General features: G+C 42.1%; 1 protein-coding gene across 1 annotated transcript in view; it reads left to right on the forward strand.

Annotated features, from left to right (window-relative positions):
• Window positions 1-2814: 2814 nt before the first annotated feature.
• The window catches only part of DIAPH1 (diaphanous related formin 1), a 77766-nt gene continuing 63622 nt past the window's right edge, over window positions 2815-16958 (forward strand). The window contains exon 1 of the mRNA XM_054568281.1: window positions 2815-3026. Within this exon, the coding sequence (XP_054424256.1) occupies window positions 2910-3026 (117 nt within the window). The 5' untranslated portion in view covers window positions 2815-2909. The remainder of the gene's footprint in view (window positions 3027-16958) is intronic.

A 16958-nucleotide genomic window follows, 5' to 3' on the forward strand; every position in this document is an offset into this window, starting at 1 on the left:
GGGCCCTTCCCTGAAGGAGATTACCATCCAGTGAGGAGTGAGATAAATGTTACATAGCAGATGTAGGCAGTGGTACAATAAAGAGTTCGAAGTGTGGGCTGGACAGCTCTATGCAACTTTCCATCAGGCAAGTAGAAAGTGGAACTCAGAGATGAAGGCCAGATTTAGGAGCCCGCCAGGCTGCCAGCGTCCTTGTAATCTTACCAAGCCCTAGACTGAGCACTGGGGCTACAGAGTGAGTGAGTCACTGAACCTCCCCTCCAGGAACATACATTCCAAGTTGCCAGCTCTGGGCAAGGAAATTCAGTCCATGCCTTGAGGGCCCACGGGGTGCCACAAAGTTTTCACTCCAGGAACAGTTGTAGCTGGGAGAAAGGAATTACCAAGAGAAATCAAACTAGTAGAGCAAAGAACATAATCTTGGAAAACACCTGTTCTTTTCACTCAGTTTGGTTTATGTCAGTAGGGAATCTTGGTTAAACAGGACTTAGCAGTTAGACTAACCTGGATTTAAATTTTTTATCAATTATGTGTCCTTGGGCAAATCACTTCAATGCTCAAAGTCCAAATTTCCTGTCTGTAAAATAGACAACTGGAAACTATGACATGACATTGTGAGGATTCAGTGAAAAAATGCAAGTAGAGTGTTTTATTATGAGTTCCTGGCATGGAACAAGTGCTTTGTAAATGGTGACTTATTACTGTGTAGGCACACATTGGCAATAACTAGGTTTTCTGTGTTGGAAACAACTAGAAAGGAGCAGACCTGGGATTCAAAAGTAGGTAATCTATCCAGGAGCCAGAGGATGTTCAGGTAGCTTTGTAGCGGGGTGCCGGGCTCCTTGCTGCAGTGTCCCAGGGACCCCGCTGTGGTGTGACTGATCTCACTGGTGTCTGGTGCCCTGTGGAGGTCCTGTGGGATGGGAGACTGCTCACCCTTGATCTGTTTGTAGGTCATGCCAGCACCTGCTTCTGAAGTGTTTGACCCTTGGTCTCTCCACTTTCCTTGGTGGTGGGGTTCCTGTGTTTGGATACCGCGGGTCCCACCCTGTGGGCCTCTGTGGGTCCACTGATATACTCTTAGGAGCACCTAACTGTGCCAGGTGGCATCTCTGTTTTGCTTGGCCACTTATTGTTGCTCTGGGGATATTTTTCAAGGTGGTTTCCGTATTCATTGCCAGGACTTCCGTAACAAAATACCACGGGCTGTGTGGCTTAAACAACAGTAAAGTTTTTTTCTCTCACTGTCTTAGAGGCTGGAAGGCCAAGGTCAAGGTGTTGGCAGCATTGATTACTTCCAAGACCTGTCTCCTTGGGCAGCCTTCTTAAGTGTCCTCAGTTGTCTCCCCGTCTGTTCACACACACCCCTGATGACTCTTCCCTTTTTTTTTTTTTTTTTTTAAGATTGCATTTATTTACTTTTAGAGCAGAGGGGAGGGAGAAAGAGAGAAACATCAATGTATGAGAGATACATCAGTCAGTTGCCTCTCACACCCCAACCAAGCCTGTGGCCTGCAACCCTGGCATGTGCCCTGACCGGGAATCAAACCAGTGACCTCTTGGTTCGCAGACTGGAGCTCAACCCACTGAGCCATGCCGGCCAGCATGATTCTTCCTCTTATAAGGAGACTAGACAAACTGGATTAGGGTTCTTCCTTATGACCTTATTTTAATCCAATTATCTCTTTAAACACCTTATGTTCATTTAAAGTTATTAGGTGATGGGACTTGAACAGATGAATTTGGGGGAGACACAATATGGCCCATAGCAGTTTCCTTCCCCTCCGTGTATCTGGGCTTTGTCTTTTGCTGGACCCTTTCAGGACTCAATGAAAGCCCCTTGGCTGCTTCTACCGAAACACTGTGCTGTTGTGGCGCTGTCTAGGGGTCAGGAACAAGGAAGGGGGGTGCCAAGCAGGACAGAAGTCTAGGAAGTCTGGGGCAGCAATGAAAAGCCCCTTCCAGAGAGTTTTGGACTCAAAGACCCGCCTCTTCGCTGAAGCTTGACCCAGGCAGGTGCAGGTGTTTCCCAAAGAGCCACCCACAGTCTGGGACCAAGACAGCTGGACATCTGGCTTCAGGGAGGTATGAAAGAAGTGCTTATGTGGGAAGTTCTCCAGGTACAGAGCGCTGCAGAATGCCAATACACTTTGTTTAAGAAAAGGGAGAAATAAGAGTCTGCATTTGATTTGTATTTGAATAAAGAAACTCGGCAAAGATGGATGCACGAAAAAACAAAAACAAAATAAATTTACGTAATCTAACTCCAGAGCTTGTCAAGTTCCCTCTAGCACATGCCCTCCCTACCAAGCTCTCTTCTTGGTACATAGCTTTTAATTAAAGATAGCTGTCACTTTTTATGTGTTTTTCCGTGTGCTCCATTGATACCGCACACATGAAAACTATTATTTTTTGCCAAGATCAACAGTCTCTCATGGGATTTTGGTTCAGATAATATCCTAGTCTGGGGTATAAGAGGGTTCAGGCTTTACAGCCACGTGGGCACTGCGTGGGAGTGGGGAGGCCTGTGCTGCGTTCACTACCAGGGGGCGCTGCTTGCTGTTGCGGCCAAGCAGAGGTTGCACCGCCCACTCGTCACCCCCTCCCCCGTACGTGAGTCTGAATGGTTAGGCCCGCAGGGCAGGTAGCGCGCTTCCGTGGCTTCCCTCCACCCCCCTCCCTCCATTCATTGGTAGGGGCTGTAGATCCGGGCGGAAGTGGGGCAGGCGGGCGGGAGCGAGGCGTCACCGTTGTATATTCATGAGACGCGCGCAGCCCGGCATGCTAATGAGGCGGGGCGCGGCGGTAGGCTAAGGAGGTGCTGGGTGGTGGCGGTGGCGACTGCGGGCTGGGATCAGCCGGGCGGGAGCAGTGTAGGCGCAGGGTCACCAGCCAGCGCGAAGCCAGACATGGAGCCGCCCGGCGGGGGTCTGGGACCTGGCCGCGGGACCCGGGACAAGAAGAAGGGCCGGAGCCCGGACGAGCTGCCCGCGGCGGGCGGCGACGGCGGCAAATCCAAGAAATTTGTGAGTGTCCTTCCCACCCGGTTCCCTCAGCCCGGCCCGGTAACCGCCCTCTGGACCCGGGAGATCCCCGCAGTCGGCCCCAGGGATGCACGCCTGTCTCTAGGGAGCCGCCCCCGCGCCTCCCTTCCTCGTTTTGTTGGGTCTTGGGTACCACAGCCCGACCTCCTACCCCTCCAGGACCTCGGGGAGCCCCGGAGTCCCACCCGGCGCCTGCCCCGGCAACCTCGGAGCTTCCTTCAATCCCCGGCCCGCGCGCTCTGCCCTTCGCCCCCATAGGCGGGCGGGTCTCAGCCCCATCTCTTTCCTCTCAGCACCACTTCCTTTCTTCTTCCTCTATTACCCGAACACGCCTTCTGTATCTCGGTCCTCTGTGCTTTTCTGAGTCCATTTTCTCCTGTTACCCTTACCCCGCTTTTTGGAATTTTATTTGTTCTGCTAAAGGTCACTTCCTTCACCAAGATTGATCGCTTTCACCTGCTAACTTTCCTGCCGCCCAGCCCTCTTTCTGGGCCCTCAGCCCGGTGTCACCTAATAATCCCTCCTCTCAGGAATGTTACCTGACTGGGGCCCTACCGTCCCTCCTCCCTCGGATGTTTGTCCTTGCCGAGGTCCTGTGGTCAATGGGCATGACGTTACTTTTCTTCGCAGTGTTTCTCTATCCAGAGAACCTGTCATTTTACCCTGTTGCTTATCACTTTTCAGGGAGTTCAAACTGCTCATGATTATGCCCTTCTTGACCTAGGACGATGATAAACCTCCCCCACAGGGAGGAAGTTAGACTCTAAGTCCAAGAAGTTTGTGAGTAATTGAATTGCATTCTTTTCATTTCCCATGATAACCGTCTCCTCAACTCCTCTGTCACCACCTGTGCCCACCTCCTGGCATCCCTTTCCTACCTGTGGAAGAGCATGGCTTTCTTCAGGTGCCCGTTCCATCCAGTCGGAATCTGAAGGAATATTGATATTCATGTAACCCTATCGTATTTCATTACCCTTGCTCACACTCAATCTTTTTTATTCCTCTCTCCAGGGAGCGATTTGTTTGCTTTTTATTGTAAAAGCTTTGAAAGTTATGGGACACTGTCCGAGAGGGGGAAAGGGTCTTGGATCTTGATAATCATTTGCTATTTATAACTGTAGGTATTTAGTCCTCCGTCCAGGTCATTATGCCCCCGACCCCGGTATCTCTTTCTGCTCACCAAATGGTTTCTCTTTCCTCTTTCTCTTTTCTCAAACCCCCGTCCCTTACATTCTGACCCAACTCCACACGTTTGGGAAGAAAAGTGAAAGAGTGATAGAATGAGAGAGAAAATGTTGCTTTGGGACCTAGAGGGTTGTGATGTGAAGAGTACTAAACAGAATTAAAATAGTGACTCATCTCTTCCCACATATTTCTAGCAAGGCAGGTGCTTCTGGACGGTCCTTTCCTTACAGGCTGTCAGAGACTGTTTTTATCTGGCAGAACATCTTTGTCCTCAGAAATGTAGGAGTGACGGTAGTGATGACCCTCCTCTATGGTAACTCAGCATTTCTCTGTGTTTCTTTAGGCTAAGAATTGATCTTCTAGGCGGAGAGTTTTCTTTCTAAGACTTAAGGTCTAGGGCCCATACTCCTTCTGTTGCTGTATCTTTTTGTTTTGGTTTTGTTTCCAAGGGGACTGTTTGACCTTCTCACCCAATTCCAGCTATTCCTGCTGATTTATAGTGACCTCTGTGACTTGTAAATATATTCCAAGTCCTTTATAGAATTTTATATGTGCTTTTCTTTTAACTAACACTTGTGTGTTTCACAGATGGGTGAAATCTATTAAGTACAAGTGGTGCTAAAAGGTGAGATACCTGAGGAAACTACTTCATTTCACCTGTTTTTTGGAAGTCTTGTATATGCTGAGTGGTTTGGCTCAGAGTTGTTGGCATTTACTGCAGAGAGGGTGGAGCTGAACCAAGTTCCCTTTTTCTTTCTGAGGTGTTGGTCTTAACCCTTAACTTGCTGAATTAAAAAAAAATATGTAGCGCAGATAGGGAGGAAAATTACATTTTCTAGGAAAGTGATCCTGCTTAACCTCTTTATTGCCAACTGTAACATACCCTAAGGCATCAGAATATTCTGTCTTCCTCACTGATCTTTTCATGAAAACCCTGGAAGTGAGAGACCAGGGGAGCATTGCAATTCACTTCTCTTTGTATCAGAGTCTGTATATGTGGGTGGGTGGAGTGGGTGAGGTTGCTGGTGTGCTTTTGTTACCGATGGCTTAGTTTTCTTGAACTACAGGCTGAAAGTGAACTCAAACTGTTTTGCCGCCTCCATATTTTCTAGAGCGTGTGTCCTCTGGAGCTCCATTAAGAATGCATTTTATAAAACTGCACTGGTTTGTTCGTGGGCTGCCCAAAGGTTATTTGTTTGCATCTGAGGGGTTACTAATCCCTTTAGCTTCTTCTGTCTTTCTAGGCTTATGTGGGTTCTAGGTACAGTACAGATCAACTGATGAGAACACAGAACTCACAAATTACCTTAGATATTCTCTCTGAGGCATCTCTGCTGTTCTCTGAGGCATCTTATGTGGAAAGGTGATGGAGTGTAAGTTGGAGAAGTGATTGGGCATCTTTTGAAAATGCGGTTGTGAGAGATGCTGGCGTGTGGCTGTAGCCAGGCTGCCTGGTATTCCCCCTGGGTTCCTCATGAGTCTGTCTTCTCCTGGGCCGGGAACACATCCCTTCTCCAGCCTTATTCCGGTTCCTTTCAGAAGTCCTTAACATAAAGGCAAACAAGAAATCCTAACTAACAGTGTTTTCTGACTTTTCAGCCGTGATGAATGTAGGTGCCAATTAGACTGATTTCTGAAATATGTAAGGGAAGTAAGTATAATCAGGACGTTAGGAGACTGCAGAGTATTCTTGCATTTTATAGACTCCATGTCGCCTCATACAGTCAAGAAATCGATACATTCTACGAAAGAATATTGCTTCCTGACTCAGCTAGGAGCATAACTTTGTAAAACATGAATTTCAGCCTGGGATTAGAGCAAATAGATGATAATTTTTAAAATCTGTTTAATTTTGGATGCCCGTGTTGAACTATTACCAGGTTGTAGTTTCATGCCATTCTAAAAGGAAAGTGATAGCAAAAATACAAGTGTTTAGTTATAGACTCCTGTCCAAAATGACAGCAGTCAGAGGTGAAGGATGCCAGGCAGGATTTAAAGCAGATGCTAGGAAAGTAGAGAATGTAAAAGAAATGGAGTTGTTCATGAAGATTTCTGCTTCTCTTCTCTTTAAGGAGATCTTAACTTTGATACAAAAAGTCACAGAAAACCAAGGAGTATACAGAGAGCTTTATACAAGTCCTGTGTTTCTTTTTGTTGTTGGTTTTGTTTTTTTTTTTTGAAAGATGATAAACACAGGGATTATTACTTAGTTTAGAAAAACGGGAGAGGAGCCTGCAGGAATGTTCCTGAGATGCTTGAGATGACAGGATGTTACCTTAACAAGTTCTGCCCTTCTTCCTGCCTTGTCTTTAAAGACAAGGATCTACTTGATGTTACCTGTACTTGTCTCTAAGGAAATCCTCCCTCAGGGAATGCCTCAGAATTAAAATCTCTGCCTTGGGAGAGTTGGTAAATGTTGGAATACTTGTATTTAAAAAAGTTGAAAATGTTATTACCTGTAAATTGTGTTTATTCTAGAAACTAAGAGAAAAGTAGTAAGTGAAAAGCGGTTTAACTTTGTTGATGGGCGTATGGGTCAGAATAGACTCATTTTATTTCCTGTGTGATAGAATAAGCTTTCACTATTCCCTGGGGCCCTTCATGTATTTTATAAATGGATTGCCAAGTTATTCTTGGAGAGTGTTATATTTTCAGTGGAATGTAATAGAGGCTTAAAAGGTAAGATTATGCTACATATGATTTAGGAGGACAGGTTAAGATCATGTTTATTAACAAGAAATACTAGGTATCATACAAGGTTTGTATATGCAGGTGGGTTTTCTCCCATTTTATGTATCAGTTAACTGAAATCATTGAAGCTACAAAAAGCACCTCAATTTTGAAACAAACTTTGCGTTACCTAAGTGTTTTTATGTATTATCTTGAGCTGCCTATTCCTAGTCACTTTGATTTGAAAGCGGTCGGAAAAAGTTTACCTCTTGCTGGCCAGCAAAGTGGGTGTTTGCTCCAAGTTAGGGTTAGGTGGGACAAAGCCAAGGCTTTGTCATCCCTGCTGCCCATCATCCCCTCCCTCTTTGTTTTTGTTCCGTCCCTGCTTCTACAGGGTTTGGTTCTAGTTTCATGACCAAGCCAGGCTTTTGAGGAATCAGGAGCCATGCAAGCTGGTGATACTAAAATTTCTTAAAACCTGAAAGCTAAAATTGAGAAGTAAACAGTATTTTTATCACTATGAATATATTTTACCTTTTTTTAACTTCTTTTTTTTAAAACAAAGTTTTTAGAATCAAGGGACCCTTTTTAAGGAAGTAAAAGAATTACTGAAGGAAAAGGGAATTATTGAGACCAGTATTTTAATGATTTTTACCACCAGTTACAGGATAACTGGGTGAATCATTGTTCTTCCAACTCTGAGAGCCTCACTTCCATTCATTACTGAAGCTTACTATGAATGGGGGTCTTAAATTTTAGAGTTGGAAGGGACTTTAAATGCCATCAAGCCCAAACACCCACTCAGTGCAGCAGTCCTCACAGTTGTAGGTTGGAAACATCAAGGGGCTAAGGGATGGAAATGGGATAAATGAATGGAGGAAGAGAAGCTGAAATTTTACATTTTCTTTAGTAAATTTCAGGATCTTGGGAAAGCTAGAGTAGTAAGTAGAAAGGGATATAAGAGGAACAGATACTCTAGAAGCTATGAAACTGAGAGCGGAAAAAATTGAAAAAACTTGTTCTCTATGTGGAAGCAATCTCACACAGAAGGTGGGAAATCCCAGCCTTGGTGATTATAAGTGGTCCTTAGGCAGTAGCTGCTTTGGCATTAAAAGCATTTTTTTTCTTAGTGATTTGAGAAGGCAGGGAGAAAGAGAGAGAGCTATCACATTTGCACTCACTGGTTGATTCTTGTATGTGCCGTGACCAGGGATGGAACCTGCAACTTTGGCATATCGGCATGACGCTTGAACCAACTGAGCTACCTGGCCAGGGCTGCTTCGGCATTTTGTTAGGCTAGCAGATACAGATAGAGTTTATGATGTCCTGAATTATTTTTCTGGATTTCTGATTGTGATTTATTTCCTCTTTTAGGAATTGTACTGTGGGTGAGCATAAGATTTGTACTTTCTTTTAAGATTTAACATACTTGATGGACCCAACAGAAGGTGATTTATAAACCTTCTTTTCTCCTAAAGGTCACAGAAAAACAAGGAACTTGCCCTTTTTTTTCTGTTAGAACTTTAGGATCAAATAAAAAAAGATAATCCTCACTTCCTTCCCTCCCTCACGCCCGCCCCCCACTCACACTTTATTCAGTGGTCTTCGCTTTTTTTCTTTCTGTGCCTTAGAGCCTTTGGATATCAGCCCCCTCCCCTTTTTATTTTGCAGCTTTATTGATGTATAATTAACATATAATAAACTGCATATATTTAGTGCACGATTTGTGAAACTATTACCACAGTAAAAATAATGAATATATCCAGTACCCTCAAAAGTTTCCCTCTGCCCTGGCCAGGTGGCTCAGTTGGTTGGAGCATCGTCCCCTACACCAGAAGGTTGTGGGTTTGATATCTGGTCAGGGCATATACCTAGGTTGCAGGTTCCATCTCTGGTTGGGATGTGTACTGACAGGAGACAGTTGATTAGTGTGTCTGCCTGTCTGTCTCCACCCCCCCACCCCCCTTTCCTCCTTCTAAAATCAATAAAAACATATCCTCAGGTGAGGATTTAAAAAAAAAGTTTTCTTCTGCCTTTTTGTAATCCCTCCACCCCTTTCCTTGTGCTCCCATCCCTAGGTCACTGCTGATTTGCTTTCTGTAACTATAGGTTAGTTTGTATTTTTTGAAAGTTTATATAAATGGAATCATGCAATAAGAACCCTTTTTTCTGGTTCCTTTCAACCTAAGGTAAGTTGTTACCATTATTAATAGCTTGTTCTTTTTTATTGCTGAGTAGTATTACATTGTATGTATTTATCATAATTTGTTTATTTACCTGTTGGTCGGCATTTGGGTTGTTTCCAGATTTTTTCTTGTTTTATTTTTGCTGTGTGCATTCACGTACAAGTTTTTATCTAGACATAAGCCTTCATTTTTCTTTTGTAAATACCTAGGAGTGGAATGACTAGGTTGTATGGTAGGGCTGTTTTTAACTTTTGAAAGAAATTGCCTGTTTTCCAAAGTGATTATACAATTGTACATTCTCACAAGCAATGTCTGAGTTACAGATTCTTGTCTACTCTTGGTATGATCAGTCCTAAATTTTAGCCATCCCACTGGGTATATTAGCGGTCTCTCTGTATGACTAGTTTGCATTTACCTGATGATGTTGAGCCTTTTTTCATGTGTTTATTTGCTATCTGTATATATCTTCCTTGAAGTGTCTGTTCAAAATTTTTGCCCATGTCATGGATACATGGAACAGAGAAGGACCTTTGAGATAGCATTTGTCCTGGAAGCATTTTCCTCTTATGTGATATTGGAAGACTTTTGTTTTTCTGTACTTCGTGTGCTACAGGTTGTGTAATGCCAGTCTTTCTATCTATAAATATTAATGAATGTTCAGCTTTTTATATAGGAAAATTAATTCATTGTAGACTAGAAGGACAGCGAGTAATAACAATAACAGTGACAGTAGTGATAACAATCGTTGCATATTACTATAGCCCTAGCACTGTGCTGAAGAGCTTTAGAGTCATCTCATTAATTTCTACATCAACCTTATAAAATAGGGCACTGTTGTTATTCCCATTTTATAGGTAATTAAATAGAAACTCAGTGAGATCAAGAAACTTGCTTTAGGTCATAGAATGGGATTCAAATCTAGGTCTAGCTGATTTAAAAAACAAACAAACACCCATGTTCTTATTCACACATTGTACTGACAGTTTACAGGTTTCCAGTTTTTGCACCTGCTGTATAAAAGAGTATTCCTTGTTAGAATTTCTTAGACAATTTTGATGGTATTTTCTTGAGTCCTTTGATAATTGCAGTCCATTAAAACTAGACTCTCTTCCAGTTCAGTTGGTGGGAAAGAAATAGTGAGTCTAGATGTACAAAGTGCAGTGGCTAAATGCCTAACTGCTTTTTGCATTAGTAATTTAGACTTTGAAACCATTGCAAGAATCTTAATTAAACCTTTCTTATCTTAGACAAGAAAAAGTAGCTGTTACAGTACATGAAAAACCTCTCTTTTCGCTGACTCATGAGTTATTAAGAATGTGTCTAAATTACTATTTTTTGAAATGTAACCTTATCTCCTTTGTAAGTAGAACAGTTCTAACAGCATTACCTGTCAGGAATTTTAGTTGTTTAAATTGCTGAGAGCAGCAAGTAGTGTTGACAAAGCGGTGGGAGGAGGAGGAAGCTGTTGTTAGACGATCTCTGTAGCTGGCTATTCTCTATCTTAGAATTGGCGTATGGCTTTCTTAAAGACCTCTGTTTGTGGCCCTGACACTTGCCTGTAAGGATTACAAACGGCTAACTCCAGAAGAGCCTCTTCTGAGTCTGGAGACTGCAGAAGTTTGTTCTGTAGATCTGCCAGTTATTTGCCTGCAGTTAATTATTACCATTCCCGGAGATCCAGGTAGCAAAGAGTAGAGAATAGTTTCTCTTGTTTGTCTGAACCTACATGAATGTACCCTAGATCCAAAAGGCTGAAGATCAAGAAGTCATGTGGTTATCCTATCAGGTTTAGCCCTTGCTTTTTAAAAGATTGTAATCTCAGCCAGGGTTGTAGAATGGGTAGGAAAAGCTCTAAGGCCATGAGCATAGATTTTAAAAGCTGTAGAAATTCATAGAAGTGAAGGAATTAAGTAAGAAGATTACTGGACTGAGAGGAGACCTAGGTTTCAGAATCTTAGACTGCTAGAGGTGAAAAGGATGCTAAAAATTATTGAACTCAAACCCTTTCTTTTATAGATTAAGAAACATGGGCCTAGAGCAGTGATCTGTCCAAGTTTACTCTTAGCCCTAGGACTAGAACCTTTATCTCCCACTCCCACAACAGTGTTTTTTCCATGCACAAGGGGGGACCCCCCAGAAAAGAGGATTTATCTATAAAAATTTGTGTATTTATTTTTACATGTTTAAACTTCAGTTACCTTCAAAGTACTCTCCATTTGATGCAATACACCTATCAAGACTTACTTTTCACTGCTCAAAACAGTTTTTGAACTTATTGATTCTGATGTCTTTTAGTGTTTCTGCCATTTTTTGTTTCACATCTTCCACATCAGCAAAACATTTCCCTTTGAGGACGTTTTTCATCCCAAGAAACAAAAATAGTTGCTAGGGGCAAGATCAGGTGAATGAGGAGGGTGGGGCATGGGGTCCTGCCATTTTTGTCACACCTGCTAAACACTAAGCACGGTGTAGGCAGGTGCGCTCGTAAATCACCTATCACGAAATGGGCAAACGCTTTGAAAGAGTCTTAAAAAAAATTCACTGAAGCCGAACGCAGCCTCTCACAACAGCACCAACTGATACACTGATATAGATGGGTTCCTAGAACACTCACCGAGCAGGGGAAGCCTGTACTGCAAGGGGCCTACCCTCCAGATGATAATTTCATTTTTTTAGGTCCCTCCCTTGTGTTGTGCTTAGTCTGACTTTGCTACTAATTAACCACATGAACTCTGGGTAAGTCACTCCCCTTTTCTTGGTCTCTTCCTGTAAAGTTAGAGTGTTGTGGACAGTGCTCCTTAGCTTCATCGAATATGGGGAATATGACAGGTCCTGGAAGGAAATCAAAAGATTGGTAGAGGCTCAGTGGGTTGGGCGTCTTCCCACAAAGTGAAAGGTCACTGGTTGATTTCTGGTCAGGGCACATGCCTGGGTCGTGGGTTTGGTCTCTCGCCAGTTCCTGGTCGGGGCATGTACAAAAGGCAGCTGATGGATGTTTCTCTCTCATGTTGGATGTTTCTCTCTCACATTGATGTTTCTCTCCCTCTCTTTCTTCTTCCCCTCCACGAAAGAAGGGAGGGAGGGAGAAAGGGAGGGAGGAGGAGGGAGGGAGGGGGAGGGAGGGAGGGGGAGAGAGAAAGAGAAAGAAAGGAGGAGATGGGATTTTATGGGGTGGGGAGCAGTGTGAACGGAGGCTCAGAGGTATGAATGTGTGGCTGTAGTAAAGAGAAATGGTCAAGTTATAGAAGTCAAGAGGATGAGTGGGAGATAAATCATTGAAGAAAGGCAAAGCCACTTCGTAGAGATTATTTTAGTCCTGGGAAGGACTTTTAGATTCTCTTTTGTAGAAACCTACAGAAAGCAGGACTGGAAATTGGCATTTTTGTAGCATGTCATGATGAAAGTTAATGCAGCTTTTGGCCATGTGCGTATGTCATGGTGACAGTTAGTAAATCAGCACATCCAAGAATAGATTAGTGTTAAGGTTCCAGCAGGTCATCTCTGCTATCTGGATGGAATTTAGACAGTTAAGTTTGTTTAATTTCCAGTCCTTATTAATTTTAATACATCCCTCTTTTCAGATGGTGAGAGATTAGATTTAAGAAGATGTGACTCTTTTCAACTAGCCAAATGGTGGGCGCAGGTGGGAAATCTGAGAATGGGAAATCCATTGTGTGAACAATCTGAGTCTATCTTTGGTTCTTGTTGTTTCTTCTGAAAATTCTCTAGTGCAATGCAGTACGGACTTTAAGTGCATGTTTCTTTGAAGTGTTCTTTAGTCTTTTATGAATACACAATAAAGTTTATAAGTGGGGAGAGAGAGAATGAATCAATCGGTTTTTGGGGGTGTAGGTCTTACCTAGCTTGCAAGGTGTTCAAGAGCAGTGATTGTGTTTAACTCATGTTAGCAATATCTTTTTATGTATTTTAGTTTTCATGTTAGTCTTGGGAATCTTGAGATTATTTTCAAGGCTCTCTGTTTCTATGGTCTAATGTAGGAGACTGACAGTTTTGAAAACATTAGTCTCACCAAGGTAACTACGAGGCAGAGAGAACCACTAATGTAACCATACCCGACCAGAAGAACTCTTTCAAGAAAAGATTACTGTTTTTCTCTAGAGATAGTATCTTATAGTTTTGTATGTATTTAATGAAGGAGCATGTCTATACGGGTTAGAAATCACTGCATTAATTTTCACAGTGCAGGGCTGCCAACTTTGGTCATTATAAATGAGAGCAGTATTTGACCCAGTGCTCTAGGGATTGTTAACATACATTTAAAGTGGATGAGTGCTAAGTCTCCATATTATGGGAATCTATTAGTATCACAGTCGTTCATGGTTACAGAAAGGTTTACATAAAGTATTAAATAAAGAAGACAGGTGAGTCTTCACAGCCTCAGGGTTTGTCTGGATTGTCACAAAAAATGCTAGTGGCAGTAGAAGTGCCCTATTTTTTTTTTTTTAAAGCTCTTATACACCTACCCATAACCGTGGGGTTCCTTCAGTTCCTTCATTTGGCCATAGAAGCAAAGTGGTTTTGGACTGTTCTAAAATTATTTCATCACGCTTGCGTGCCATGGGACCTCCAGAGATATTTTTAGTTTTGATAGTTTTTATGAAGGCTCTCCAGGCATAGAGGTTTCTAGTGATTTTTTAATTCTTGTATTTTAAAAAGATGGGAGTTGGCTTTAGTTGGCAGCTCTTCATATCCGCCAGGGCTTGTTCGTTACTTCTAGGCCCATGGGTGACGTCTGTTTCCTGTGATTGAAACCGCAAGAAGAAGTGGTGAGGAGCCGCCGTAGGATATGCACTATCGGGCAAGCAGCAGGCATTGCGCTGCCCTCAAAAAGGGCAGCAGTAACTAAGCAGTCTTTCAGGGCCCTTGAAGAGACCCTGGAAGCGATCTAGCCCAGCCTCCGCATCCTAAAATGAGGGGGACTCTTAAGCCTAGAGGTGTTAAATTGCTCAGGATCATGTAATTAGGTGAACTAGCTTTTAGACTCCACTAACTATTCATTATTCTTCCTCACATTGCATTGTCACCCCTAAATTTTGTAACTGTGCCCTGCCAGAATGCTTTCTTAAACAAAGTACTGCTGGAGAAGCGTAAATTGGTGGGCATTTTGACTATGGGAATTGGATGATGTTGCTTTGCTTTTAGATGCTATGCTAATGCTTTTTTATGCTTTTTATGAAAAGACATATACACAGATTTTCAAAATAAAAGTACCTAAGAATTTCAAATTTCTGTTTTTCATTTTTATTTTACTTAGTATTTGAATATTCTAGTCATTATCTTTATGCACAGATATTTTTACAATATTATAGTTATAGTTGACCCACTTTCTGCTTTTAAAATAGTGTATCAAACATTTTTTTCCACTTTCTACACTTTGAAATAGTTACTTTTATTTGAAATGGAAATGTATTTTTATTGCAAAAGTGATCACTTTTTCTAAGAAAATATGAATATGTATAAAAATATAGTAAATCAATCCCCTAACTTGTTTTCCAGAAATTATATTTATTTTTAAATAGAACAGAAGAGAAAGTACAAAATACATGGTAGTCTCTTTGGAATCTAAGTACCTTGGCATGCAATTCTATATATGTTTGTGTTAGACATAGTTCCGTACAAGTACGATTGCTAGAAGTATCAGAAGGGCCTTATTTTAACCCTTGTTTATATTTCTGATATTGATGGAGGAGTAATTATATTTCACCCCATGCTTTCCCCATGACCCAAGATGTTCTCAAAATAAAATCTTATTCTATATTTGTAAAAGGTCAGAAAATGTTTACTGTGGTTTCATAAGATCAAGTCTGGCTTTTCGAGTAGTAATGTAATTTTTGGATCAGTGAAGCTATTATCAGTAGGCTGTGATTATTTCTGGGCGTTCAGGAATGATGTGAGGAGAGGGGAAAAAAGATATAATCATCATTTAGAAATGAAGGGTTTGAAAATGGGATTTAAAACAAGGTGGCCTCTTACTTGGTGTCTGTATGCAGAAGCAGCATCAGCTGCAGGAACTTCCTGTCTACCAGGCCTTGGGTGTGTCAGATTCATGTCCACCCTAGAGGAAGAGAAGATGTCCTGCTACTGACATCACAACATGGGAGAAGACAGTTGCTATGGAGATTGTGAAACAGCATTCCTGAGTCACTGTTTCCAAATGAATGGACAACACCCGTTTTTAAAGGAGCAATCACCATCTTCTCTAAACTCAGGCAGTAAAGAGAGAGGACTAATAAGAACTAAAGAGCAAGTATCAGTATTTGGAGCTTGAGAAATATGTTGAAACTTTGGAAAAATAGGTTACCATTAGTTCATTTTCTATGTATGTATTCTAAAATTTTATCAGAACCTTAGGGTGTTTGAAAGTAAGGAGGCTTTGCTTGCTGTTCTTTCAACAGATGACAGACTATATGTGCATCTCCTTCCTGACAGCAAAGGAGATGGGCATGTCTGCCACACCTTGTGATACTTGATAGGAAACTAGGACTTCCAGAATCTGAGCACTTTCTCGATTGACAGCTTGTTTTCCCGGTGCATGAGTGGTTCATAGTACAAGGGGCTGGCAGTTTGTTTGGATGGACTTGCAGGAAGAATGCAGTGTTCCCAGCCTGGTTCCCACCTGTTCTGCTGAGCTGGAATAGTGAAACCTGAGTGGACTTTCCTTTTTCTCTCTAAGCTATCAGCTATCTGTGATGTAGGCTATGCCAGTGCCAGGGCTTCAAGATGAGCTAAGCTGTGGGCAACAAGTTCCAAGAGACTTGCCTTCTTAGACTACTAGAGGATTACTAAAGCATATTCTGGGCCTCTTCGTTAGAGGATTGAATCCTAATATTCATATAGTTTTCCCTTCATTTTAATTACAGTCGGGAAATGTGGTTTATTGGAAAACACTCTCACAAACAGTTTTAGACAGTTGTGAGGAAATTGAGTTTGTTGCTTTTAATTTATAAGGAAGTTGTTTCAAATCTATAAGTGAATTATTGAAGCAGGAAATGGATTGCAGTTACCTAATACTTCTTATATGGCCCTTCTCACTTGTGTTTGACAGGTGTCATTGCCTGGAATTTTTCAGGGGTCCCTGGGTGGTATCAGGAGAAAGATGCTGATTTCGGAAGGCTGGGGCTGACTGAAAGAACTCCTTTACTTAGGAGTAGAAGGTTTTAGACTCCACTATGTTCCCTTTGTTGTCTCTTGTGTGAATTCTAACGAGTTTAACTCTCCAATACTGAGTTTAGCTGTGGGGCTGCCGAGGCAGTGTGGAACTAAATGGGTGAACTGCTAAGCTCTTACTTACTCCCTCAGCACTTTTTCCTTCTGATCGTGGAGAACATGAGTGTGCTATCCCTGTTCCTGGGGACTGCTGGATAATCTTCAGTTTTCTTTCAGTCATCAGGCATTTTGCGCTTCTCTCTTACACTTCCTTTCCTCTGATATACTCATTTTCTTTTCTTTTCTTTTCTGAAGTGGCTGCTTCAGTTGTACACAACTCCTGTTTAGGCTGTTGGCGGCAATAAGTAGTGATGTCAGGATCTGTTATGTTTCCTTGTACATGGTAGATGAGCTGTTGACTCATTCCATATCATCCATGGGCCATTCTTTGAAAATGGAAGGGAGCTGTTCTCTACATTTAAAGGTATCTATTACGTCCTTCTCTGTAGTTGTAACTGACTTCTGTATAATGGAATTGAAGGGAGACCAGCAAGTTTCATTGGTTTCATCCTCATACATTATTTACCTTTTACAAAGCACTTTGCAAAACAAAGTCCTTTACATCCATTTTATTATTTATTGTCTAGTCCATTTACACTAGGCCTATGAGACAACATAATCCTAAAGATAGGAAGACTGAAACTGT

The sequence above is a fragment of the Pteronotus mesoamericanus genome, unplaced genomic scaffold (genome assembly GCF_021234165.1).
Source record: "Pteronotus mesoamericanus isolate MK-2021 breed Mesoamerican mustached bat unplaced genomic scaffold, CSHL_Meso_final contig_2, whole genome shotgun sequence".
Classification (NCBI taxonomy): Eukaryota; Metazoa; Chordata; class Mammalia; order Chiroptera; family Mormoopidae; genus Pteronotus; species Pteronotus mesoamericanus.